Below are 25,271 nucleotides of genomic sequence, written 5' to 3'. Positions count from 1 at the left end.
TGAGGCATGCCTCTCCACTTACAAAAGCTGTGTTGACTCTTCCCCAACATTGTGTTCATCTATGTGTCCGGGAATTCTGTTCTTTACTATAGTTACAACCAATTTGCCTGGTACTGAAGTTAGGCTTATAGGACTGTAATTGGATCACCTCTTGAGCCTTTTAACTAACTAACAAACCCAGCACTACATTATCTGTCATCCATTCATCTGGCATACAAGTTAATTTAAGCAATTACATATCACAGTTGGTAGTTCTGCAATTTCCTATTTGAGTTCCTTCAGAACTGCTGGGTGAATACCATCTGGTCCTGATGACTTCTTATTGTTTAATTTATCAGTTTGTTCCAAAACCTATTGACACATCTGAGCAACTGTCCCTGATTGAGATGACATCTAAAAAGAATGACTCGGGTGTGGGATTTTCCCTTACATCCTCTGCAGTGGAGACCAATGCAAAGAATTAATTTAGCTTCTCTGCAATGGTCTTATTTTCCCTGAGTGCTCCTTTAGCATCTGTCATCCATGGCCGCACTGACTGTTTGGTAGGCTTCTGATGCACTTACTTTCTTTTTGCTGTTTAGTTTGTTTTTTGCTAGTTGGTCTTCAAATTATTTTTGGCCTGCATGCAAACTGAATGGAAACTACATAAAAACACCATAATAGAGGCTCAAACTAAATGTATGCCCCCAAATAAAATGCCTTCATGGCTAAACAATAAGGGATGGCTTACAATAAGGGATGGCTAGAGGCAAAAAGGCCTTTCCAGCTCTGCCACTAGCCTTTGGTAAGTTACTTAACCGCTTTGTGCCTGTTTCCCTAACTGTAAAATGATCTTTAACTCCTTTGTCAAGTACTTTATGCAAGACTCCATATAAGAGCTATGGGTTATCGTTATTCTCTGAAAAATCAAAGGTCTTACAGACCAGGTCCTGATTTTCACAATGTTTCCACACAGGGACTATCACTACTTTGAGAGGATGGTATCCTTCCCTCTCAACATGAGGTAGATGAGCAGGATCCTGGCCAAGCTCTCACCGCAACTTTTTTGCCTTTTGCCTGCCATCCATAGCTACCTGTCCCTCCATCTTTGAGTGCAAAGGAGAACAGTCATATAATTCACTATACCAATCCATTCCTTCCCATTTAAAACACTATCTTTACCCTCATAGCTCTTATATTGCACTTTCCTTTAGAAGATCTCAAAGCACTTCACAACTCATGCACTGCAAGTTTTCCAATTATTACTATATAGCACACTATATAAGAATGTGAAAACCCCATACCCCTGACTGATGTAGCTACATCGACAAATCCCCTATGCTGATGGAAGAGAGCTTCTGTTGACATGGCTAACTTTGTTTGGGGAGGTTGTCCAACAGAGTAAAAACCCTTCCTGTCAGTGTAGGTTGCTATAGGGTTATGCCAGTATAGTCTCTATAGTACAGACATACCGCGTGTCCTAGTTTTAGGCTCCACTGCAATTCACAAACTCTCAGCTGCTGTGTAATCCTGTAGGTTCTTAAACTCACTTGGCATTTAAATTTTAGAACCTAAGTTTTTGCCTCTCTGGGTATATGTCATGCTGCCTCACTATAAGCATCTGAATGCCTATCTCCTTCCTAAGCCCCAGTAAAATCCATGTACTGAGAGAAAGTAGGTGGAGAAGCAGCTATCATCCCTGTGGTGCCTGATCCAGTAGGCTTACTGGATCAAATCCCATTATAATCTGGCTGCTGAAGGAGATGGCAGTACCACCTGCCTTCTAACTTTTAGCCCAGTGATTAGACCACTCACCTCAGGCCTGAGACCCAGGTTCAATTCCCCACACTGCTTAATGGGGAGACATGAGAGACTGCTGTTAAGCTCCTTTCTAAGGAGAGTGCCCTAACCACTGAGCTATGGGATATTCTGATGTGGGGCTCCCTCAGTCTCTCCTCTTAAATCTGTTCCACTGTGGGTAAATAACGAAAGAATGATTGACTGGAGCAGGAGAACTAGACCCTGGGTATCCCATCTCCCCACTGAGTGCCTATCTAACCTTAAAGTTACATGTTGCAACCCCTATGTCCTTTCATGGATCCAGGCTGAAATCATAGGCACTGACTCTGTGAGTGCTCCAGGGGGAAAAAGAATAGTGGGTGTTGAGCACCCACCGGCAGCCAGCTCCCCCTTCTGCCCACTGGTAGTCCCACCAATCGGCGCCTCCCGCTCGCCACAGATCAGCTGTTCTGCAGTGTGCAGAAAGCACTGGGGGAGAGGGGGAGGAACAATGGGGGGGGATACCCTCAGGGGAGGAGGCGGAATGTGGCAGGAAGAGGTGGGGCGGGAAGCGGCAGAGTGGGAAGAGGTAGGGCAGGGACTTGGGGGAAAAGGTGGGCTAGGGGCAGGAAGAGGCAGAGCTGTGGGGTCGAGTACCCTCCGGCACATTATAAAGTCGGTGCCCCTGGCCAAAATAATGGACAAATGGTATGACTTGCTGACTTATGTGGCTGGACTAGTATTGTGTCAATGTTCGTCTGCAAAAGTTTATAGGGATGCACTAAGGTTGGCTAGCATACCAGTGTTTAGGGGTTAGAGCAAGAGACTAGAAGTCAGGATTCTTGGGTCACTGAGTTTTTATTAAATCACTTTGGGCCAGGTTTTCAAAGGTATTTATGTGCTTAAAGATGCAGATATGAATCTAGTGGTGAAAATCTGGCCTTTACTCTTTCTAAGCTTGTTATTTCTCCATCTGTCAAATGTGGATAATACATGCCTAAGTGGAAATTGTAAAGATTGTTTAAGATCCTTGGAAGAAAAACACTATGGCAGTGTGAAGTATTATGAGTTTTACTGTAACTTAAGTTCTTCTAATGTTCTGTACAATGCCTGTACTTAAAGCAATTCATGCAATACAAATGAATATATAAAGAACCACAACGTGTTCCTTTGAGTATCTGATAACCAGGATAATTGAAAAAATCTGCACTTTCCTGTTTTCCCAGGATGTATTTGTTGGGCTCTGGTGTAATATGGCAAGGTTTGTCTTTCCTATCCACCTTTCCCTAACAATCTTTAAAAATACCTAAACATTTGCCTCTTTCTTTTGTCTTAACGTTAACAGTGTATAAAATTATCCTACTATCCTATGTTGCCCAAATGTTGGACCATATCAAATTCTTATTAGATTTACACGTCCCTCCTTATGACTAATCTATAACAAATTCCCATTTATTGTTTATATTATCTGTATGACTGTAGTGCTTAGGAGATCTAGTCACGTGCCAGGACCCGACTGCCATTCTAAATTTTTATCTTATGTGGACTGTGGCTACATGACCTTGGGTTATGATCTCCTGAGATATTATAAACAAAATAGATTCAGAACAAGTCAGTAACACCCCAAATGCTGCAAGAAGCTGTGATAAGGGGACAGGCAAAAGCTGCAGGAAGCTGTGATGAAGGGACAGGCAAAACTTTCCCCTCAATCAATAGTGGCACTATTCCTACATGTTGCTGGAAGCCCTTGATGAAATGTAGAACTGTGGTCTCCAAGCCCTGACCTCTCTTTGGGTCACTAAAACCCATATGATGCTTTCTGTAAAAATGACTTAGTTTTGGTTTCCTGGATAAAATCCAGTTTGAGTAATTACCTTCTGTTCTGTCTACTTGGCAAGATACTCTCTGACCACTAAAATACTGCAAAAAAAAAAAAAAAAAAAAAAAAAGACTGGAATATTAAGATGACAGACAGACTAAAGCTGGGATTTTATTCAGCCCTTATGCAGGCAAACTCCCATTGAATTTCATGAGTACAATATAGGTAAGAGTCTCTGGTTTTGATTCAATATAAATAGTACATACTTATTAAGCTGAGACTGTGTATTGATTAGTATCTTGAAGTAATTGGATCACAGCTTCATCAGGCTTAAAAATTTCCAACTCCTCACAGATAATGAAGATTAGTGATTACTTTAGTCAAAAGGAGTAAGCCTGGATTCAGTCAGGTTCTACCAGAGACTTAAAACTGTTCATTTTAAGTCCTCTTTGTTACATAAAGGACCTGATTCAGTAATGTTAAAAAATAATCTTTAAAATATTTTAATCTGGACCCAAACAGCTTGGCATATGAAACAATGACTCCCATTGAACTCTTTCTCTACTCTGAATGAAAAACATGTTCAGGCTGGCTGTTGCTGCAGTTTTGTTTCCAGGATGAAGACTGCAGTGTCCTGTGTCCTCATTTGACATATGAGCCCAATTTTGCAAAGATGCTCACTTTCATACCCTCAGAAGATGTATTTGGGGAAAGTATGAGATCCCCTGGGATTAATAAGGTTTGGGGAAATATTTTCTGGGATAACTTTTGCATTCTGCCTTTGCCTCTATGTTGGAATAAGTATTAAATTATACAGCAATGTAAGTGTGCAAGAGCAAGTATACAGTTCTTGCCTCAATTTACAGTCTAAGGCCCTGTTCCTACAATCCATACTCATGCGATCAATCCCATTGATTCCCCCTGTAAATGGATTGCAGGCCTGGTCCCTAAACGTACACATGAATGCTGACAACAAAGGAAGGGCATGTGCTTGTGAGACTAGAAGACCAGGTTGTATAGTGGTTGTTCAGTTTAGCTATGCATCTCTCATGGGTTCATGTCTAAAATATGTATTTTGTGAGTTTATATACTAAAGACCTCATTCACTTACACCCTACCAAATTTACGGTCCATTTTGGTCAGTTTCATGATCATAAAAAGAAAAGGAGTACTTGTGGCACCTTAGAGACTAACCAATTTATTTGAGCATAAGCTTTCGTGAGCTACAGCTCACTGAATGCATCCGATGAAGTGAGCTGTAGCTCACGAAAGCTTATGCTCAAATAAATTGGTTAGTCTCTAAGGTGCCACAAGTACTCCTTTTTCTTTTTGCGAATACAGATTAACATGGCTACTACTCTGAAACCTGTCTTCATGATCACAGGATTTTTAAAATTTCATGATTTCAGCTATTTAAATCTGAAATTTCATGGTGTGCTAATTTTAAGGGTCCTGGTTCCCAAAAAGGAGTTGTGGGAGGGTCACAAGGTTATTGTAGGGGGGTGTTGCAGTACAGTTACCTTTACTTCTGCGCTGCTGCTGGTGGCAGCCCTGCCTTCGGAACTGGGCAGCTGGAGAGCAGCGGCTGCTGGCCAGGAGCCCAGCTCTGAAGGCAGAGCTGCCAGCAGCAGCAAGGATGGCATGGTAAGGTATTGCCACCCTCTCTTGTGTCCTGCTACTGGTGGGGCACTGCCTTAGGGGCTAGGTGTCCGGCTAACAGCCACTACTCTCCAGATGCCCAGATCGGAAGGCAGCCCAGAGGTAACGGTGGCAACACTGTGATGCTCAACCCTCTTTTGGGTCAGGATCCCCAATTTGAGAAACACTGGTCTCCCCCATGAAATCTGTATAGTATAGGATAAAAGCACAGGGGAGACCAGATTTAAGACCATGACTCATTTTTCATGGCCGTGAATTTGATAGGGCCATACTCATGGTTATAGGAACTGTGTTTGGTAGTAACTACCACTCACCTGAAGATCATCCTGGGTTGCGGTGGCACTGTACTCAGGACTATCCTTAAAGGCACAATCTAGCCCTAACCTCTGAGGTAAATGAGCAGGCACATGGGAAAACCAAAATGATTCACATCTACAGAGTTTGAGCCAAGACCTGTCTATTCACTTTCTTTTCCTGAAATAACAAAGAAGACCCCAAGTATTAAAAAGCCTTCTCTAATATAAATACCATTGATAAACTCTCCATGCATACAAATATTACCTTTTCTCCCTGCCTGTCTGAATTAATTTGTGGTGGAAGTCTGTCATTCTTCAGTAATATTTGTAAAAGATTTTTGTTTTAATCTCAAATTCACAATCAAGTAATTAAGAACATCATAACTCTGTTTAGTGATGATATAAAAAGGAATTAATATACCCACTACAAAGCCATGTACTGAATCATTGGAGAGAGACTACACAAAATACTATTCACATAAAACTCCTAGAGAACTGATCTTTTAAAAAACTACCCATTTAAACACTTAAAATGGTTGAGCACTAATCTGCACCGTACAAAGGTAGGAACGGTGAGGGCTTAGGCGCTGTCCAGGTGGAAGGCAGGGAGTTTTCACAGCAGGAGGGCAGTGGTGGGAGGGCGGCTTCCGAAGGAAGAGGGAGATAAGGAGTGAGCAGATGGGGGTGGAGGGGGGAAAGCAGCAATGAGTAGATGCGGGCTCTGCAGGGGGCAATAAGTGTGGGGATGGGTCAGGGTGAGCGGGGGCCACGGCGTGAGGGGATGGGGGGTTGGAAGCAGGGGTGGGAACAGGTGCAGGGGGTGGATGGCCTCTTGCGGTGTGGGGGGGTGTTCACGGGCTGGCGGCCGCGGCGAGGGCGGGAGGAGGGGGGGCGCAGGGTGGAACGAGGGAGGAGCCCGTGCAGCCGGGGGCAGAAGGCTGCGGGGGAGGGGGGAGCCGGGGTGAAAGGGAAGGCCAGGCGCCCGCACGAGGCGGACAGCTGACGGGACGCTGGGGAGCCGGCGGACCGCGCACAGGGTCACGGCGCCGCCGTCCCCTCGCCCCGCCCCAGAGCCCAGCGTGGGCAGCGCAGGACAGCGAGCGCCTGTGCTCAGGCCCTTGCTGTTACGGCCGAAGGATTGGGGAGGGGTTCGGCTATTTGCATATCCCCGCTGATTGGCTGGGGCTCCTGGTGCCATCCCGGCCGCTCCCCGCGTCTGTCGCCAGGGCCCTTTAAGTAACCGGCCGGCTCGCGAGGCCGGCTCCAGCGCTTCTGTCGCGTCATCCGCCGCGTTGCGGCCACGGAAGCGACCCCTCATTGTGACCCGGGAGGCTGGGTCGCCCCCTCCCCCCCCTCTCTTTCCCTCCCCCCCTTTCCTCGCGCGCCGGGATGTTTGACCGCGAGCGCGGCTGGAGCGTCTCCTTCGCCGGCTGCGGCTTCCTGGGCGTCTACCACATCGGGGCGGCCACCTGCCTGCAGGAGCGCGCCCCGCACCTCGTCCGCGACGCCCGCACGATCTTCGGCGCCTCTGCCGGGGCCCTCGCCGGCGCTGTACTGGTCGGAGGCGGCTCTCTGGGTGCGTCCCCGCGCCCCTCACCCTCCCCGGGACGGCGGCCCCGGGATGTGGGGGGTGGAGGGGGAGGGAGAGGGGATGGAGCGCGGGGGCGGGGGCGGGGGCGGCGGGCGCGGGGTCTGAGGACGGAGGCGGTGCTCTACATCCGGGACTCGGCGGGGGGGGGGGGACCGTGAGGGGAGCGGGGTCCGTGTGTGGAGGGACCGGGGTGGGGGGTCCCAGGTGTTTCGGGGCAGGCGGGAAGGTCTGAGCTGAGTCTGGTTGTGTCACTGACAGAACCACCACATCGGGTCCAAAGGCGAGGGTGGGGGGACGGGACGGTGGAAACTCTGGTGCCAAGTTCTGCTGGTCAGCAAATTGTTTCAGCAGAAGTGGCCCATCTGGAGTAGATGATGTACGTGGGTAAGGCCCTGTCGGCGCAGGGACAACTCCCCGGCAGCCTGCCCTGTGGCTCAAGCCTCCAGCGGCCGCAGGAGGGTTGCTCTGAAGTTGGGCTGTCGCATGAGTCGGAAGGGATGGAAAGAGCGACCCGCGCTGCCGCTGCTCTTGTTCTGAACGTCGCCTGGTTCAGCCATCGCTGGGGGTCCACGGTCTGGGATCCACGGTCAGAAAGTCCTCCGCCCTTCCGTGTTTACGAATGACACCCCGGCAGCTTCAGCAAAGCTTATATCTGTGTTACGCTGGGAGTCCTAGACCAGTCGGCCAATCACCACCTTTACTCCGCAGCACTTGCATCCAAAATTTTCACTGGTTGTAGGAGGGAGGCTGCACAGATGATGATTACTGGATCCAACTGCCACCGGTACAAATAAACACAAATCTCCCAGCAGAATGCTCCAGACACAAATCAAAGCACAGCCACCCACGCTATACAAGACACAATAACCACAGGTTTCAGTAACAGCCGTGTTAGTCTGTCTTTGCAAAAAGAAAAGGAGTACTTGTGGCACCTTAGAGACTAACCAATTTATTTGAGCATGAGCTTTCGTGAGCTACAGCTCACTTCATCGGATGCATACCAATGAAGTGAGCTGTAGCTCACGAAAGCTCATGCTCAAATAAATTGGTTAGTCTCTAAGGTGCCACAAGTACTCCTTTTCTTTTTACAATAACCACAAACACCTACACACCCTCACTGCAACACACATCCCTATTCAGTCTTCACAAATCTGCACAGATCTCCCAGTTTAATGCAGCCCATGCACAATAACCCCAAATATCACTCTGAAGCTGATATGTGTGTAGAGTCAGTATGAAGCGATGGAAACCACTACAAGCATGGTTGAGAGTTTTTGTTTAGAATATCACCATGTTTAATCATTACTGGGGTTTGTGGTCTGTTACCATTCAGTTTTTAAGTTTTCAGCCATTTGTCCCTTTTTAATTTTTTTTTTAACTTATGACGTTATAAATTACACCCTTATGGGACAGTACTTGTTCTGGAGTAAGAGTGGCATTTTTACAGTTTGTCACTTTGGAAGCAGTGTAAGATAACTAAACTGGGAAAAGGTGCTCTTATTCCAGAATAAAAGCATCTATATGTTGAGCCATACTAGAATAACTAGACGTGTATATATATATCAGTGTAATTATGCTGGTAAATTTTCCTGTGTAGTTATCTCCTAAGTGTGTGTGTGTGTGTGTGTGTGTATATATAATACACATGTATATCTCCAGTGGGAGAAACTTCTAAAAACGTGCTTTAAAATTAATCCTAAAGGAGAGGACTCTCCTTCTTGAACGAATGAGACCTGCAGTGATTTTAAAGTCTTCTAATCCTTTTTTCTTCTTCTCTTTAGGGGTTAGAGGAATTTAAAAGGTTTGAGTCCATGTATGGTGCAGAGAGGAAAAAGTCAGGGGCGGCGAGTTGTATGGCCCTGCGGTGCCTGTGCTCCAGGAATATTCAGAGCATGGGGGGCCAGGCTCCACAAATGTTCGGGGCCAGGTCTCTCTCCCTAGCCCTGCCTGCTGCCCCTGCGCGCCTCCCCTGGAGCGTCTCCCAGCCCTGCCTGTCACCCCTGGGCAATTTAAAAGGGCCCAGGGGCCCCCGCCTCCATTACCTGCAGGGCTAAAGCAGCTTCTCTCCCGCCCTAGCTCCATGCGGCATGCCACTTTTGGAATCGGCCGGCGTGTCCCTGCGGCCCCTGCGGGGTGTGTGTCTCCACGCGCTGCCCCTAACCTGAGCACCGACTCTGCTATTGGAACTGCGGCCAATGGGAGCTGCGGGGGCAGTGCCTACGGGCAGCAGCGCACTGAGACCCTGTCCCCCCCGTCTAGGAGCCGCCGCAAGAGGGGTGTGCAGGTCGCTTTTGGGAGATGCCTGACATAAGCACCTCACCCCCTCCCGCAAACCTGCCCCAGCCCAGATCCTGCTCCCAAACTCCCTCCCAGAGCCTGACCCCTCTCCCCTCCAGCACCCAAACTCCCTCCCAAAGCCTTAAGCAGGTGTGGGGGGTGGGCGGGACTTAGACCCATTCTGGGCACCATCAAAAATTATACAAACCTGCCGTCCCTCGCTGAAATAAGATACTTGTCAGAACCTCAAAGCCTCAGGGAATGTGCTCATCAGCTACCCTATATACACCATTCTGCAGTTGGGTATTTTCAATTGCTAAATATATTGTGACACAATGAGATGTGCTGTGAGTAGCAGCTAAATACTGCAGTGGCAGGTACCAAAAAAAAAGAGGTTTTTTTGCGTGTATATGACTTTCATGCATGTCTCCTAAGAGTTACACCAGTGGTTCTCAAACTTTTGTACTGGTGACCCCTTCCACATAACAAGCTTCTGAGTGCGACCCCCCGCCCCCAATATAAATTAAAAACATATTTTTATATATTTAACACCATTATAAATGCTGGAGGAAAAGCTGGGTTTGGGGTAGAGGCTGACAGCTCACGACCCCCCATGTAGTAACCTTGTGATCCCCTCAGGGGTCCTGACCCCCAGTTTGAGAACCCCTGAGTTACACGTTTGTTCCTTCTTGTGGATTAATCCTGTAGTTGTCATTGGCTTCAATGACAAGATAATCCTACTGACTTCAGGGAGAACAGTATCTAGGCCAAAGGGTCTTATTCCTTAACCCCAAAATAATAATAAAAACATAGAAAAACTGAATACTGTAGGAAGAGAAGGAGGTAGCTGAAACTCTAGTTCTGTTCATTCCATCTTTCTCCCACCCACCCACCTGTCTGTCAAACAAAGTAGAAATACTGAGAGTTTGAATAAATTCTCATCTGCTCCTTTTGTCTTAGGTAGAGGTGATTCTCTCTCTTCTCCTTTTAATTCTCTTTGACTGACTCTATGTAAAGGTTTCAGTTAGCTATAACGTGCTTTCTCTAAAGCTTCTCCGTTCTTGGGGTAGGGTTTAGAGAGTTAAGATCAGAGCTTAGGCTAGTTTTAACATGATTTTCTGCCTTAGTCAACTCACAATGCTCAAATAGCATTAGGAGCACGTGATTAGAAATGTTGGTTTTTGTTTTTTGTTTTTTTAGTTTTTAGTTGAACATACACTTAAAACCAGGGTGGATAACAATCAATAATTTTCTGGGGGGGGGGGGAATAAATGGATTTTTTTAAAAATTAAATACAGATTTGTTTTTAAGAACACACCTATTTAAAGTTAAATTTGAAATTACAGCCTATGTTAAGGCCTTAATAGAATCTATTAAATCATTTACTTTAAATAAAAAATATTAAACAATACATGTTTGCTGAAATTTTTAAGCAAGTCAGGGCACTGAACTGATGATGGAAGTCACAGTCTAAGTTCATGGAACCAGAGCTTGTTGAAGTGCTATATCAGTTTTTGGAGATCAGTAGCCTGTTCTGCAGGTGCAGAGAGATTAGTTTCTTCATTTCAGTTTATTTAACGACTTCAGTTCAACGATTAGCTTATTCAAAGTTGAGAAACCAAATGGGAATTGAAAAGCAGGAAAGCTTGTTTTCCTCTATGAATAAAATAAAAGCTAGGTCTGAATAAAAGCTAGGTCTGAGATGATGAGATTTGTTACTCCTAAAAATCTTGAAGGGAACTAGAAACAATCAATCCAATTAATAAGTGAATTAGTTTTATATTCAAAACATGCTTTGATAAGCTTTTTATACTGTTTATGTGTCCAGCGTATTTAAGATAGTTTTAACTAATTAAAAAAAAGGTAAATGCTGGTTTTGTTTATTTTTAATGGACTTCAAATTTCCATCCAAATATAGCTTCACACAAACCACAAGTTTAAAAAAAAAATCTAGTGAATACGAAAGGCATCAGTTGCCATTTTCCAACATAATAAAATATGTAAAAATTAAGAATTGAATAAAGGTAAGCTAAGATATATAATTGTTTAAATAAATAATATATATTCTCTTCGATAGCAAAAAGAAGCACTAAATTTAGTGTAAAGGCTATATTTAGTTGCAAAGCAGCATTTTAATGGTTAGCAACCAATGAGAATCATCCTGTCTTTAGAACAATAACTAAAAGTACAAATGCAAAACAAGATTAAAATTGACTTGAATAATCAAGGTTTCCTGCTTGGTGATTTAAATTGTTTGATTTAAATCAATCCATCCTGCTTAAAGCAGTCTCGGAAAATGGACTGACTTTAGAAAAGGCTGTTGGAGTAGTTTATATACAAATGAAACTTGTGCATTTTTTTTAACCCCCTGTCAAATTTCCAGCTTATCCTGTGAAATAGAGTGCCAGTTTCAGAATCCATTAGCTTTAACATGGTCTCTGCTATGATCATTTACTAAAATATTAGTTCTTGTATACAAATGTTTTTGATTATTCTGTTTGAAAAGTATGTTCTACATTTGACTAGAAATGTTAGTCATCATGAGTAGGTGACAGGTTTTTAGTCTCTTGTAGAACAATTAATAATTATTAGTCATTAAGTTGAGGAGACACTTCTCTTATAAGCCCATATATTCAGGTGTCTATTACTTTTTTGAAGCAGGAGGAAAATTATATTTCTCTGTGATTCTGCTTATTTTATTTTGCATTGTGTGTCCTTGTTCTTGTAAGAGAAATGGTGTAATAATGGGATATCATCAGAGATGATAATAGTCTTTAAAAATTGTACACTTAATGGGCAATACTTGATTTTACACATTTAGTACAGTGACGTGCTCCAGATAAGTCTTTCACAATTGTATATCAGTAGTACCACATAGATGCATTTCACTAAGTGGGGATTTACCTCAGTAGTCCTTTTTATGCCCACCATTTCGGAACCTTCCTATCTAGTTTCTCCCTGAATGGTAAATGGCAAAATATTTATTTATAGATTTCCCAATGTTTACTACTTAATTATGTTTAAGTATTGTGTACTTCTCATATATGGGTTGAGTAAACTTTTATTGGTTTAAATTTCTAGGTTAAATTGCATTCTGTTGGATAGTTTAACTTCCTTTATGGAAGTTAAGCCAGGGAGAAGGGAAAATGTCAATCTGATATTGATGAATAGCAGCCCTAGTAAACTGTTGGTTTTCAGCCCTGTGATTGGACAAGAAGGGTGAGTTGAGCCTCGGGTGACTTGTGGTATGACTGATTACTTGACACTAGAGACAAGGTTACTGCAGATCATTGACCTGCTCAAATTTCTACTCTACAGGGGCAAGGTGGGAGAGGAAACCCAGACCAAAGATGTTAGCAAATAATTTCTGAAGTGTGAGGATTTAAACAAAAAATTGAATGATGGTTTGAATTTAGAATACTCCAGTAAGAGCAGAAATCCAAGTTTATATGTCTGTTTAGAAACTTTCAGTTTGCAAAGAAGTATTTGATTTTCAGACATTGTTTCTCTCACTGAAAGTGGAACCTTTTTTGACAGCTATTTGTTTTTTTGTGTTGTGGGTTGTTTGTTTTTTGTACAACAGCATACAATGTTCAGTTAATACTAAGAATAATATTACTGTCAAACTAGTAATTAATTTGAGTCTCTCTACATATAGGACAATATTTCCAAAAGTGAGTAATGATTTTGGATCCCAGATTGATATCTTAAATGGGCCAGATTTTCAAAGAGGGCAAAAGACTCAACCTCAGTAAATCGGACTTCAGGAAAACTAAGATATCTAATATTGAGTACACACGAATTGAGTTGCTTAAAATCACTAATTGCTTCTGATCATCGTGGCCATAGTGTGAATCTTATAGCTTGTCACTTTAAACAATTATGTTAAGTACCACTTTACTTAATACTCAACATAAGTGTTTGTGTGGGGTAATGTACATCTGCCCTTGAGTACAAGGCTGAAAAGTCTGGAGATTTGTGTTCCCTGCCATTTCTGTTGTGGGCTAGGTCACTTAGGACCTCATTTTCAGTGGTACTGGACACCACAAACTTCACAATGAAGGTTTGAATGCTCAAGACCTCTAAAAAAATCAGACCTCAACCTTATTCTGTCAACTGCCACACTTGCAAAACATCCGATGAAGTGAGCTGTAGCTCACGAAAGCTTATGCTCAGATAAATTGGTTAGTCTCTAAGGTGCCAAAAGTATTCCTTTTCTTTTTGCAAAATAGTGTTTGCTTAGGTTGGATCCCTGTGCACATAGGAAGCCCTGTTAACTGTAGCACTTCCGAACACATGCAATAAGATATGTGCCCACCTATTCAAGATGAGTAGCATGCCGTTAATGTGCTTTAAATTGACTGTGGTTTTGCTGTCTTTGTGTTATGAAACTTCAGTCAAATATTTCATTACATTATAGTGTGAAATCCTGATGTCTTTAATGGATGATACTGAGAATTATTTTATTTGCCGGGTTGTGAAATTTGTTCAATACATTAGAAAATTTCTTGGCTGCTTATTTGTTTAGAAGCCTGGAGTCTACAATTCTGAAGTAGCACACCATTTGACACATAATATACTTTCCACACTGGATAGAATAATTGTTTGGGCACACTTGTATGCATACAATATTTGAAAACTAAGCCACTGAGCTATGTAGATGCAACAAAAAATAGCATATCCTTCCTTAAAGCATGAAAAAGCATTTGATTTTTCCTCTTCCTTAGACAACTTCATAATTTTTACCTTTTTAAGAATAAATACATAAAGATGGAAGCTCTAACTTCTGAAAAAGTGTTTTAAAATGAGTGTCTCTGAACCATAGACTGCTACTGTAGTGTAGCTGACATGCTGTAGTGATCAAAATTGAATAATCTCTATTTTAGAATTTCTTTGTTAGTTTGTACCTGAGAGAGTATTTACCTCTATAAGCAGTTCCTGGAAACAAATATAGAAGCAAGTGCAGTTGTGCTAAAAATCTTGAGTTTAAAAGACCACTGATCCGTGTAGTTCTAAGCATATCCAAGATTTATGTCTAGAGAGAAGAATAAAACAGGCTTAACTCATGAGTAGAAATTGGATTAATCAAGAACACTTAATCTGTAGGAGTGAGTGTTTCCAAAACAACTTGTTAGTATCAGGGTTGGCTTCATTGAGCCAGGAGTAAGTAAATTTCAAACTGCTGCACATTAGGTCCGAGAAGTGTAGCAAAAAGTGGCTACTTTCATAAATCAGCTGAGTCATCTAGGTAGAAGAAAAGGAGTACTTGTGGCACCTTAGAGACTAACCAATTTATTTGAGCATGAGCTTTCGCTGTAGCTCACGAAAGCTTATGCTCAAATAAATTGGTTAGTCTCTAAGGTGCCACATGTACTCCTTTTCTTTTTGCGAATACAGACTAACACCGCTGTTACTCTGAAACCTAGGTAGAAGAGTAAATCTTGTTGGGAATTGAGGGTGATCTGCACACACTTATTTCAGCAGGTCAATCCTTATATACTTTTGTTCCATAACTCACTTCTAAATAGATAAGTTCTGAAAAACATTTTCAGATAACCTTGCAGCATGTCAGTTTAGGGATAATAACCTGTTATTTGTGAACTTGTCATTCTTTTTTGGGATTTTTTTGTTTTTTTTGTTAAGACAAGCAAATCTGCCTGTTAAGCACTGGGAAGCTCCTTAAACCAATTGTAAAGTACAGACAGAAGACTCAGTATAAGAATTTAAATAAATATTTACCAAAATAAGAGAAGAGTGTATCTGAATGGGCTGCTATCCTGAGTAACTTCTGACCAGTTTTGAAACTGTTGGGATGGTTTAAGTGTTTGTGAATATAGTCTTCCCTGCCATGGTTTTATCTTCGTGGTGCAGCTAAATGTATTCCTATTTAGCTATGGTATAAATGATTGGGTGCACTGGCTGAAACTTCTGTGGAGGTGAAATTTATCAGTTGGGGAGATAAACAAAAGCAAAAATTCAGGGAGTGGAAGTAACTGAATCTTTCTGTAAAACATTTGTCAAGCAGATCTACATTGGCATGAAGATTTTAGAGAGAGGTAGTTCCCAAACCGGTCTGTGTACTGGCTTTTGTCTTATATGGATGCTGAACAAAACTGGTGGGAATTTCCCCTAAAATTCCCTAAATATAGACAAGTCTTAGTTTATGCATCTCTGAATGGTTCTAAGATGGTGTAAGAAAAAGTTCAGGTACCAATCTCTTGGATATGTCATAAGATGAGTACTGCTGCTTTGTGCCCTGATTGTGTATGGAAACAACACCATTGTCAGCAGGTTGTCTTTTGCTGGAGATGGGTTAAAACTAAGTCTCCGACTTAATCGTGGATATTTTTAGTAAAAGTCATGGACAGGTCACGAGCAAAAAATAAAAAATCACGGCCCGTGACCTGTCCATGACTTATACCATAAATACCCTTGATTGACTCTTGTACTGTGGGAGTACTGTAAGGGGGGGGCGCTGTGGGGGGGAGCCCCACGGTCCCGCTGCCACTCCAGGTGCGGCTGGGGAGGGCAGGGGAAGCCCTGGGTGGCCAGCGGTAGCTCTGGCCGCTGCCGGCAGGAGCACGAGGGGGCCAGCCACTGCTCTGGCCACCCTAGGATCGCTGCCAGGAGCCTTTGAGCTGTGGCTGCTCCCGCTGCCCCTGGGACTGCTGCTCAGGCAGTCCCCATGGCCAGCCCCATCTACTGCTGCCCCGTGGCCCCCAGAGCAGCCGCTGGTGCAGCTGGCTACAGGGTCATCCAAGCAGCTGGCTGCAGAGCTGCTCCATCAGCAGCCTGTGTGGCTGTCCCCAAGGCCGCCCAAGCAGCTGTCCCCAGCAGGGCCAGCTGCTTGGGCGGCCCTGAGGTCAGCCATACCAGCTGCTGCAGAAGTCACTGAGGTTGCAGGAAGTCACTGCATCCGTGACTTTCATGTGACTTCTGTGACAAACACAGAGCCTTGGTTATTAGTAAGGCTACGATTATGTCCCGGAAGTCACAGATTCCGTAACCTCCATGACATTTTCTGCCCCGGGGCTGGAGGTCCCAGGCGTCCATTCCCCCCTGCCCCCCGCCGCTACCCAGCCATGGCAGGGGTTGGGGGGGACCCCTGCAGGTGCCCAGGTGGGGTAGGGGGAGACTCGCCTCCCCATTTTCTCAGGGATATTTTTAGTGAAAGTCAGAGACAGGTCATGGGCTTCGTGAATTTTTGTTTATTGCTCGTGACCTGTCCATGACTTTTACTAAAAAAAATCCATGACAAAATCTTAGCCTTAGTTGTAAGCAATAAAAACGTAAGATTGTAGAGCAGACAATTTCAAATTACATTCAGAAGTTCATAGTATGATATGCAATATCAGTGTCCAAGTTCTTCTACAAGATGACCTGTTTGTGGTTTTTGAAATGTAATTTCTGCATAAATCTAAGGAGGTTATCTTGAATCACAGATGTTAACATAGCCCTCTACTCACTAAATGTGATATTCCAGAACTGGTGTGTGATGCAGCTTTGTGGTGGTAATTGCAGGGAGCATGTTGCACTTGTGTTTTGACTTAGTTAATTGTTTCTGGGTATTGTTCAAGATACTGACTTACTTATAAAACCGTATGTGATTTAGGGCTTTGCAAGTTGCTACAAAAGGACCTCCCATCCCATGTGCTCTAGTTACAGTTGGGATCTTGGGAGCCTGAGCTAATAAGCTTCTGGTGGCAGGAATTCCGTCAGTGGTGGAGTCCAGACTCTGGAATTACCTTCCATCACTGAGGATATGTTGAATAAAATAAATGTCTGCTAACGCCCTAAAACCATAGTGTTAGACAAGGCAAGATGTATTTCAACAAGTATAGCTGGTTGAGGTGATCCCTAGGTTTTCTGGTATCTTAATGTATATTGTTGAATAATCACTGTAAAATGTGTGTGCCATGTACATTATAAGCTTTCATTGTCTTTTCCATAGTAGTATACTTTAGGAAAACAATAATAGAGTTTTCCATGTTGCTATGTAAAAGGGCAGGCTTCTGGAGCCTAAACTCTACAATAGACTTCATAATGAAGCATGTACGCTCTTGATATAAATCACATTTTAAAAAGAATTTTCATCTTGTATTACAATAAACAACATACTTAAGTAATCTAGTGGCAGTGTTCAAAATTACAAGTTTAGCAACTTGAACTTGAAAGTTTAGACTTAAACTAGATGAGTCATAAATAGTAATATCACTGTACCTTATGCAGAGTTTTTGTTTTAGTGATCTGAACAAGCATGAGAAAATCTAGACGCTTGAGACCATGTAACTGTGGAAATAATCGTAATACTTTTATCCACTGTAGAAATTGCCTCCAGTCTCAAAGGAAACGTATTCTGTTTTTCAGCTGAAGCTTGTGCAGATGTTCTGGGGTTAGCCAAAGAAGCCAGAAAGCGAAGTCTTGGTCCACTTCATCCTTCTTTTAATGTGATTAAGATAATAAGAGATGGACTGTTCAAAAACCTTCCAGAAAATACTCACCAGTTGTCAGCAGGCAAGCTGTGTATTTCACTGACCAGAGTGTCAGATGGCAAAAATGTGTTGGTATCCAATTTTAACTCTAAAGAAGAAATTGTTCAGGTATGTGTTCCTGATCACCATTATGACAACTTTAAAAGTTGCCACAATTTAGCTTTCTAAGTTTTAAGTCGAAGTGTAGATTGATCCTTGGAATTTCTTTTTGCTTAATCCTTGAAATATCATGGCATAACCCCCTCAATGATGGAATGGTCACCTCAGATTTGTCATGATGTGTGTTCTTGAGGCTATGTTTATTGGGAAAACTAAACGTCAAAAATGATGCCATATATGTTGTATTATGAAAGATTAATATTGTAGAATGAACATTTGCTTGACAATTGCATATCCAATTAAGGTGCAAACTGTTTTATTTATAAAAGCTGAAAGGCAATTATGTCATGATCAAAAATGACTGAGAACTAACTAAGAATACTGCTGCTGACTATTTTGAGCTCTTTATCTCATCCATAATGAAAGAGCAAGCATGCAATGGTTGTATCTAATACTATTCCTATTATACTCAGAGTATCTCTGTGGAGATGGAGTGGTTAATTTTTTTGGCTTCTGGTTTGTAAAGACACCTATTAATAAATACTGGGGTACGAGGGTTTTATCTAGACCTATTTAGAGGGACACTTTAAAAAAAACAAAACACTTCTGTCTGGAAATATTTCACCTCCTACTGTTAAAATAATACTTTTCTCCCTCTAATTTCAGTTGTTGTTTTTTTTTAGTTTACTTTATGCATTTGACAGCACTTCTTCTGTGTAATCAGTCATTTCCTCTGGTGTTGTGGAATTTTCACAGAACAGTAGGAGAGAAACCTTTGTTTTTAAAAAAGGAAAGTGATTGCAAAACTACAAATTGGCATAGGTACTCTGGAGAGTGGGAAGGGGCAGCTGTATATATTTAAACTAATTCAAAAAGTGAGTGTCAACTTTATTTATTTCAAATAGATTTCGATGTCCCTTTAATATTATCATAAACTTTAACATTAAACCGAGACACATGTGTATCGTCATTATACAGTAGTTTTCAATACTAGAGAAATTGCTGTTTAATTTACCTATATAATCTCATTTCTCCATAGGCTTTAATTTGTAGCTCGTTTGTTCCTATTTATTGTGGCCTAATTCCACCATCATTCAGAGGTGTGGTAAGTCTGCATTGTTTCCTCCTAAGTGCTAAATTTAGTTTGATAACCATGTAGGAAATTTTGAAAGGTAATATATGAACATATTTTTGGTTACTTTACTAAAAATGAGTACTTTACTCAGGTTCATGGTACTGAAGCTATATCTGGCTTTAACTTTTGCATATAGTAAAGTAACATTACATATGTAAGAAGATGCGAAAGGGAAGATAATGGCCTAGTTTACAGCAGTTTTTTCCCCTTAAATTTTCATCTAAGCAGAGTTAGGTGACACACTTACTAAAAGGCTGGTTTATTTAAATGAGCACTTAGCAATTGTAGGAAAGCTTAAGAAAAATGTTTAGTGTAGACACAGCCAGTGAGACCATCCATGTGAGTAAGGGTGCAGGGCTGGTCTCTTAAACACTTGTCAGGAAATAAGTATCCTAGTAACAGACCATATTGCACTTCTGTATGTTTCACAACAGAGCCACTTAATACACAGTAACATGAATGCAAGTAAGCTATTTAATGCACATTTAAAGTTGCATTTTTAAACAGGATATAACTTAAATTGAAAACTCAAACTAACTTCAGTATGGGGAGATTGTTTTAAAGGTGAAGTGTTAATTGTTCTCTTCTTTCAGCACATCCCAAGGAGTAATGGTTAAAAGGCCTCTTTCTTAAAGCAACATATTTCAAAGCCATCCTTAGAATTTTGAAATCTCACATTAATGACTATCTACATCAGGGGTCAGCAACCTATGGCATGTGTGCCAAAGGCAGCACGTGAGATGATTTTGAGTGGCCCTCACACTGCCCAGGTCCCAGCCACCAGTCCTGGCAGCTCTGCTGCCACCCTAGGGTCCTACCGCCGGCCCCCTCCCACCCGGGGTCCCGTCCACTGGCCCCGCTCAGCCCGCTGCCAGCCCTGGGTCCCAGCCACCGGTCCTGGGCACTCTGCTGCCATACTGGGGTCCCGGCCACCGGCCTGGGGTTCTGAAGCTGCCCTCAGCTGTGGCCCATTGGCCCCAGCCTGGGGCAGTGAGGGGTGCAGACAAGGGCAAAAGAGGGCACAGCTCAGCACCCCCACCTTAAAAATTGTTCCAGCGCCACTGTACTGGAATATTTTTAAGTCTTGATTTGCTGCTTACATCACTATCATGTCACGTGGAACAGCACATTGCGTTTGACGTTGTGTGTGCCATCTGTCACAATTTTTTTCCCCCACTGTAAGTTGAAGGATACATTTGACAAAATGTCAGCTCCTAAGAAAGCAAAGTTATATGTCCGTTCATTTCACTTCACAGCAACATTTGGTGGCTAAGTTGTGGCAAGGTTTTGGTGCGCTTCGTAAACTCTTTTGATGCAATCAAGGCCTTTTTGTCAGAAAATGGACAAAACTACCCCAAACTGGACGATGACAAATGGCTGTGTAAGCTCATGTTTCTAACTGACATCACGGCTCACGTAAATGAACTCAACCTCCGTCTCCAGGGTGCAGGGCAAATGGTTCTGGATCTTTATGAAACCTGGAAGTCATTTGTTGTAAAACTAGCTGTTTTTTCTCGGGATATTCGAACTTCGGCTTTCTGCTACTTCTAACACATAAAAGAGCCATTGACACATTGCACTGTCAGTGTCGATGAGATTGGAATGTACGTGCAAGAACTGGAATCAGAATTTTCTGACAGATTTCAGGATTTCCAGCGATTTGGCCCAATGCTTTCTTTTCTAATTCAACTTGAAAAGTTCAACAAAAGCGACTTGGATTTGTCTGTATTTCAGTGGATGTGTGTTGAAGATTTCGAAATGCAGCTCATTCAGTTAAAAAGCTTAGAATTGTGGGCATCAAAGTTAGGAGATCCGTAGAGTGCACTTAAAGCTACCGAGAGAGATCATGGGGCCTCTATTCTGACCTGCTGGATGTCCCTGCCAGTGAAATTTAACTGTTTGAAGAAAATTGCGTTTGCAATGCTTTCAGCATTTGGATTCACATACCTGTGTGAGCAGGTATTTTCACACATGAAATCTGTTCTCTGTCCCTCTTAGGGCCAGTTAACAATTGATCACTCAGAAGCCTCTGTGCAGCTTAAACTATCCAAATACGTGCCAGACATTGGAAAACTTAGCAAGGAAAAGCAAGGGCAAGGATCACACTAAACTGATAAGATCTGCATTTTAATTTAATTTTAAATGAAGCTTCTTAAACACTTAAAAAACCTTATTTACTTTACATACAACAATAGTTTAGTTATATATTATAGAGAGACCTTCTAAAAACGTTAAAATGTATTACTGGCACCGAAGCCTTAAATTAGAGTGAATAAATGAAGACTTGGCACACCATTTCTGAAAGGTTGCCAACCCCTGGACTACATCAAATCATTGCAAGGAGCCATTGCTTGGAATGGCTCAGGTTTTCTTGCAACACACATGCCACACTTATTCTCTGCTGCCCCTCCACTCCCCTCTTTTTTAGTGAAAAAGAGAGAAGTTTAAAGCCAAACAAGTTATTGCAACATTATAATTTAACACAAACAAGTCAGACATGCATGTGCATTGTGGGGAAAAAGTTAATCTTACTACCTTAATCTGTTTTGTGGTAAACCATAATGTTGCATCAGCTTAGTTGTTTTGCTTTCATCAGCCTTTTTTTTTTTTTTTTAGTAAAAACGGGGAAGAAGGAAGAGGGTAAAGTGTTTGAAGGAAAACTGAAGGCATTTCAAATAATGGTTCATTGCAGCATTTTGTTCTGATAGCCTTTATTGGGATATCTCTCACTTTTAAGAATGGCCTTGAAATATGTTGCCTTACAAACATTGTTCCTTGGGACTTGCTGAAAGATAACAACCATTAAAACATAGTCTCCCCTTCGTATTTAAGTAACATCAAAGAGCAGCAGTGTTCAAGTTGACTCAAAAGCTGACTTATGCATGTTTCTAAAGCTTTTCTATATCCTTACCTCTTTAAGCTGGAGCAGAGTGTTATGAAATAGGACGTTGGACTGGATCCAAGGTTTAGGTGGATCCAGGCTAATCTGGCTGTTCAGTTCTCGTTGGTTGGACAATAATGTTATCTAAAAGGGCTTAGCTCAAACTACAAAAACATGCAAGTGTTGATTCTCTGAATATCCTCCCTGTATAAGAAGGTGACTGCCTCCTTTTGACCTATTCTGCCCAATAAAGATTCTATAACAGGCTCTTGCATTCTTGTTTGCAGGGAGATGGAAGTGAAAAATTAAATGTGTCTGTGTCAAGGTGGAAACTTTCTTGAGGACTCCAAATGTTTTGCTTGGGCAGTTGCGCTCTCAGAGCTTGGGGCGGCAAAAATCCTAGAGCCAGCCCTGGTCAGGAAGAGGAGATTTAGCTTGCTAATTTGTGGAGTCAGAGATTTTATAATTAAGGCCCCAATTCTGCAAACATGTATGCACATCCCCAAGTGTTTCCCAGTGAGGGGCTTGAGGCTGAAAGACTGTTGCTATTATAAGCCTCATTTAACACACAACCACCATACTGAAATTCCTCTCTGCTTGAAACTTTATGAATGTGCTCTCTTGTGGGACAGTGATTGGTAATCAAGCAAGACCTCTTTCGGATATGAGAATTCTGGATAGAAGTGTAGAGACTTTTCACATCTTGAAAAGCTGGATTTTTCTGGTAACATCTTATCAAATATGGGATATTGTAGAAATTCCAAAACGATTAATTTTAAGAGTTCGTGCATAGGAGTCTTTTGAGAAGGCTTGTTGGTGAAATTTGTAGCCATTTGCCTTGAATAGTTTAACCTTGGAGCTGGGTGGTCTTTGTAATCTGGCTCAGAAGAATTTAGCAGCATCACGTACACTTGACATTCCAAACCAATAAACAGTATCTCGTAAACAAAAATTCTGAGAACATTTTTTAATGTTGCAGAACTATTCTACAACATTAGTTATGTTTTCTAAAATTGTACCTGAAGAAATATGAAGTTTAAGGTTTTTACAGCAATGTTAGCTTGACTGTGTTTCATCCTTTTGTCAGTAATATTAAGCTCTAAGATTAGAAAACATTACATATGTGGAACATGTCTAAGTTAGAGGTGCAAGACAAAATACCAAAATATTTGTCAAAATACCAAAATTGGCAGTTGGACTTGGTGGGATCAGGTGTAGAACCTGAAACCACTTCTTAAACTCACATTTTTAAAATGACTAGCTCTTAAGATAGTATCATTTTTTAAAGGTTTCTAGAGTGTTAAGGTTTACTTGCAATTTTTTCCTTTCTAGTTGTTTGTGGAGCTTTTTTATAATAATAGCCTGAAATAGTTTTTTCCGAAAGTCTAACACCTTTTATAGTTAGGAAAGCGGTTACTTTATTGCCAAGGAACTCAACTTTAGCTTCCAATACTTAGAATTTTGTTTAAAGAGTTGATTTCATCTTGTGTTTTTCTTTTGTGGGAGAGCACTGTGGGTGATTCTTGGATTATGTCCTGTTCTGGTGAAGCGGAGGAAGCTCCAACCTTGCCTGCTCTGTGCAGAGCAGAATTATGACACAAAGCATGAAGCAATTTCTTTTCTATTACTATACTTCAAGCATATTTATTAACAGTATTCTAGTTTGTCAGAGAATTAGGAAGTATGTTGGCTTTAAAACTGCAATAAGGAAGCATATTTTTATACAAAATCAAAAAAATTAGCCTCTGTGCATATGCAGAGACAAACTACTGATTTTAAGTTCTATTTTAAAATCTTAGATGCTATTTAACTAATACAGGGAGTTTGGTTTTGTAGAAATAGTTTGTGTGGCATTAAAAGCTCCCTTTTTTTATTATTCTTTTCAGCGTTATGTTGATGGTGGAATCAGTGACAACTTACCTCAGTATGAATCTAAGAATACCATCACGATTTCTCCTTTCTCTGGGGAGTGCGATATCTGCCCAAAGGGGAACTCTGCAAACTTCCATGAAATGAATGTTACTAATACCAGCATTCAGTTCAGCTTAGGGAACCTTTACCGTCTAACACAAGCACTCTTTCCACCAGAACCCAAGGTAATACATATCCTCTTACATGGTTCATAATAGAATGTTTTGCAATTAAAGGCCAAAATTGTTGCGGAAGCAGTTAGTGGTAAGGATCTTAGTTTAACATCTAGCCAAATAAGCTTTTTGATGGCTTCTGGTGTTGCTTCTTTTCTTTCATCACTTCCGTGAACACTTAATTTTTTTATGTTAGTTTTGCTTTTCAAGATGAAAATAAAATATTTTGCTCTTGGGTTCCTGTGTTTACATTTCTAGCACTGCAGGTTACCCTGTGTAAGCATTAGTGTACAAATCTAAAGTAGAGTGTGCAAGGTTATAGCCTGTTCATACCCAGCCACCAACCAGCACAGGCTTTGAAACTGGTACTATTAAAGCTAAAGGTCTTCAAAAATCTGTTGATGCATGCATGATGCAGCCAGAACAGCTCAAAAGTGGTTATTGACCACCACAGAACTTGTCCTCTTTCTGAATGGGGACTGCTGAAGGTGTCTGGGGATGGGAGGTACTAGAGAAAAAAGATGGTGTTTTAATAATCAAATACCTGATAACTTTGGATGCTTTAAAATCAATTTTTTTCTTGCTAGTTGTGAACAAACACTCTTGTAAGTGATGAGTTTATCTATATTCTGTTCTTAAACTTTTCTGCTTACATAGGCTTTAAACATTCTGTTTCTTTTTTTGTTTGTTTGTCTAGGACTTCGAAAATGTGCAATACTAGGTGGCCTTGTGGTTCAGCTGGTAACACCGGTTATCTGAGAGACCCAAGTTTGGGATTAATCATGAAATTCAGCCTCCCTGGGAGAATTGCAGAGTTGGCTCTCTTTAGTTTTCAGAAGTGGCAAGGGGAGGGAGTTGAGAGGGGTGATTTGTGTGTCTGATCAGAAAAGCTACTTAGGGAGACAGTAAGGAAAGAAGTTTTTTACAAGCTTAATATGTTTGTTTGATGCTCTGGTACAACTGGAAAAGCACTGTTATAAGTTTAGCAATATCTTGATCAGTGGCATATGTTTGCAAGTTGAAAGATGTCTTCATCTAGGTATCGTCACAGCAGATGTGAATTCATCACTTCAAAACTTTTATTATAGTTTGACAATCTTAAGATCATGGGAATTGTCTTCCTCATATGACTAGTTTTAAGTGAATACAGCAGCCATTCGCTCTGTAAACTGGTAGTTTT

General features: G+C 41.8%; 1 protein-coding gene across 1 annotated transcript in view; it reads left to right on the top strand.

Annotated features, from left to right (window-relative positions):
- Nucleotides 1–6,916: 6,916 nt before the first annotated feature.
- The window catches only part of LOC144269863 (1-acylglycerol-3-phosphate O-acyltransferase Pnpla3-like), a 41,564-nt gene continuing 23,209 nt past the window's right edge, over nt 6,917–25,271 (top strand). The window contains exons 1-4 of the mRNA XM_077825831.1: nt 6,917–7,108; nt 17,768–18,000; nt 19,031–19,096; nt 23,894–24,103. Of these exons, the coding sequence (XP_077681957.1) occupies nt 6,922–7,108; nt 17,768–18,000; nt 19,031–19,096; nt 23,894–24,103 (696 nt within the window). The 5' untranslated portion in view covers nt 6,917–6,921. The remainder of the gene's footprint in view (nt 7,109–17,767; nt 18,001–19,030; nt 19,097–23,893; nt 24,104–25,271) is intronic.

The sequence above is a fragment of the Eretmochelys imbricata genome, chromosome 1 (assembly GCF_965152235.1).
Source record: "Eretmochelys imbricata isolate rEreImb1 chromosome 1, rEreImb1.hap1, whole genome shotgun sequence".
Taxonomy (NCBI): Eukaryota; Metazoa; Chordata; order Testudines; family Cheloniidae; genus Eretmochelys; species Eretmochelys imbricata.
Note: the sequence above shows the minus strand (reverse complement) of the source record. Positions and strands in the feature narration are given on the sequence as shown.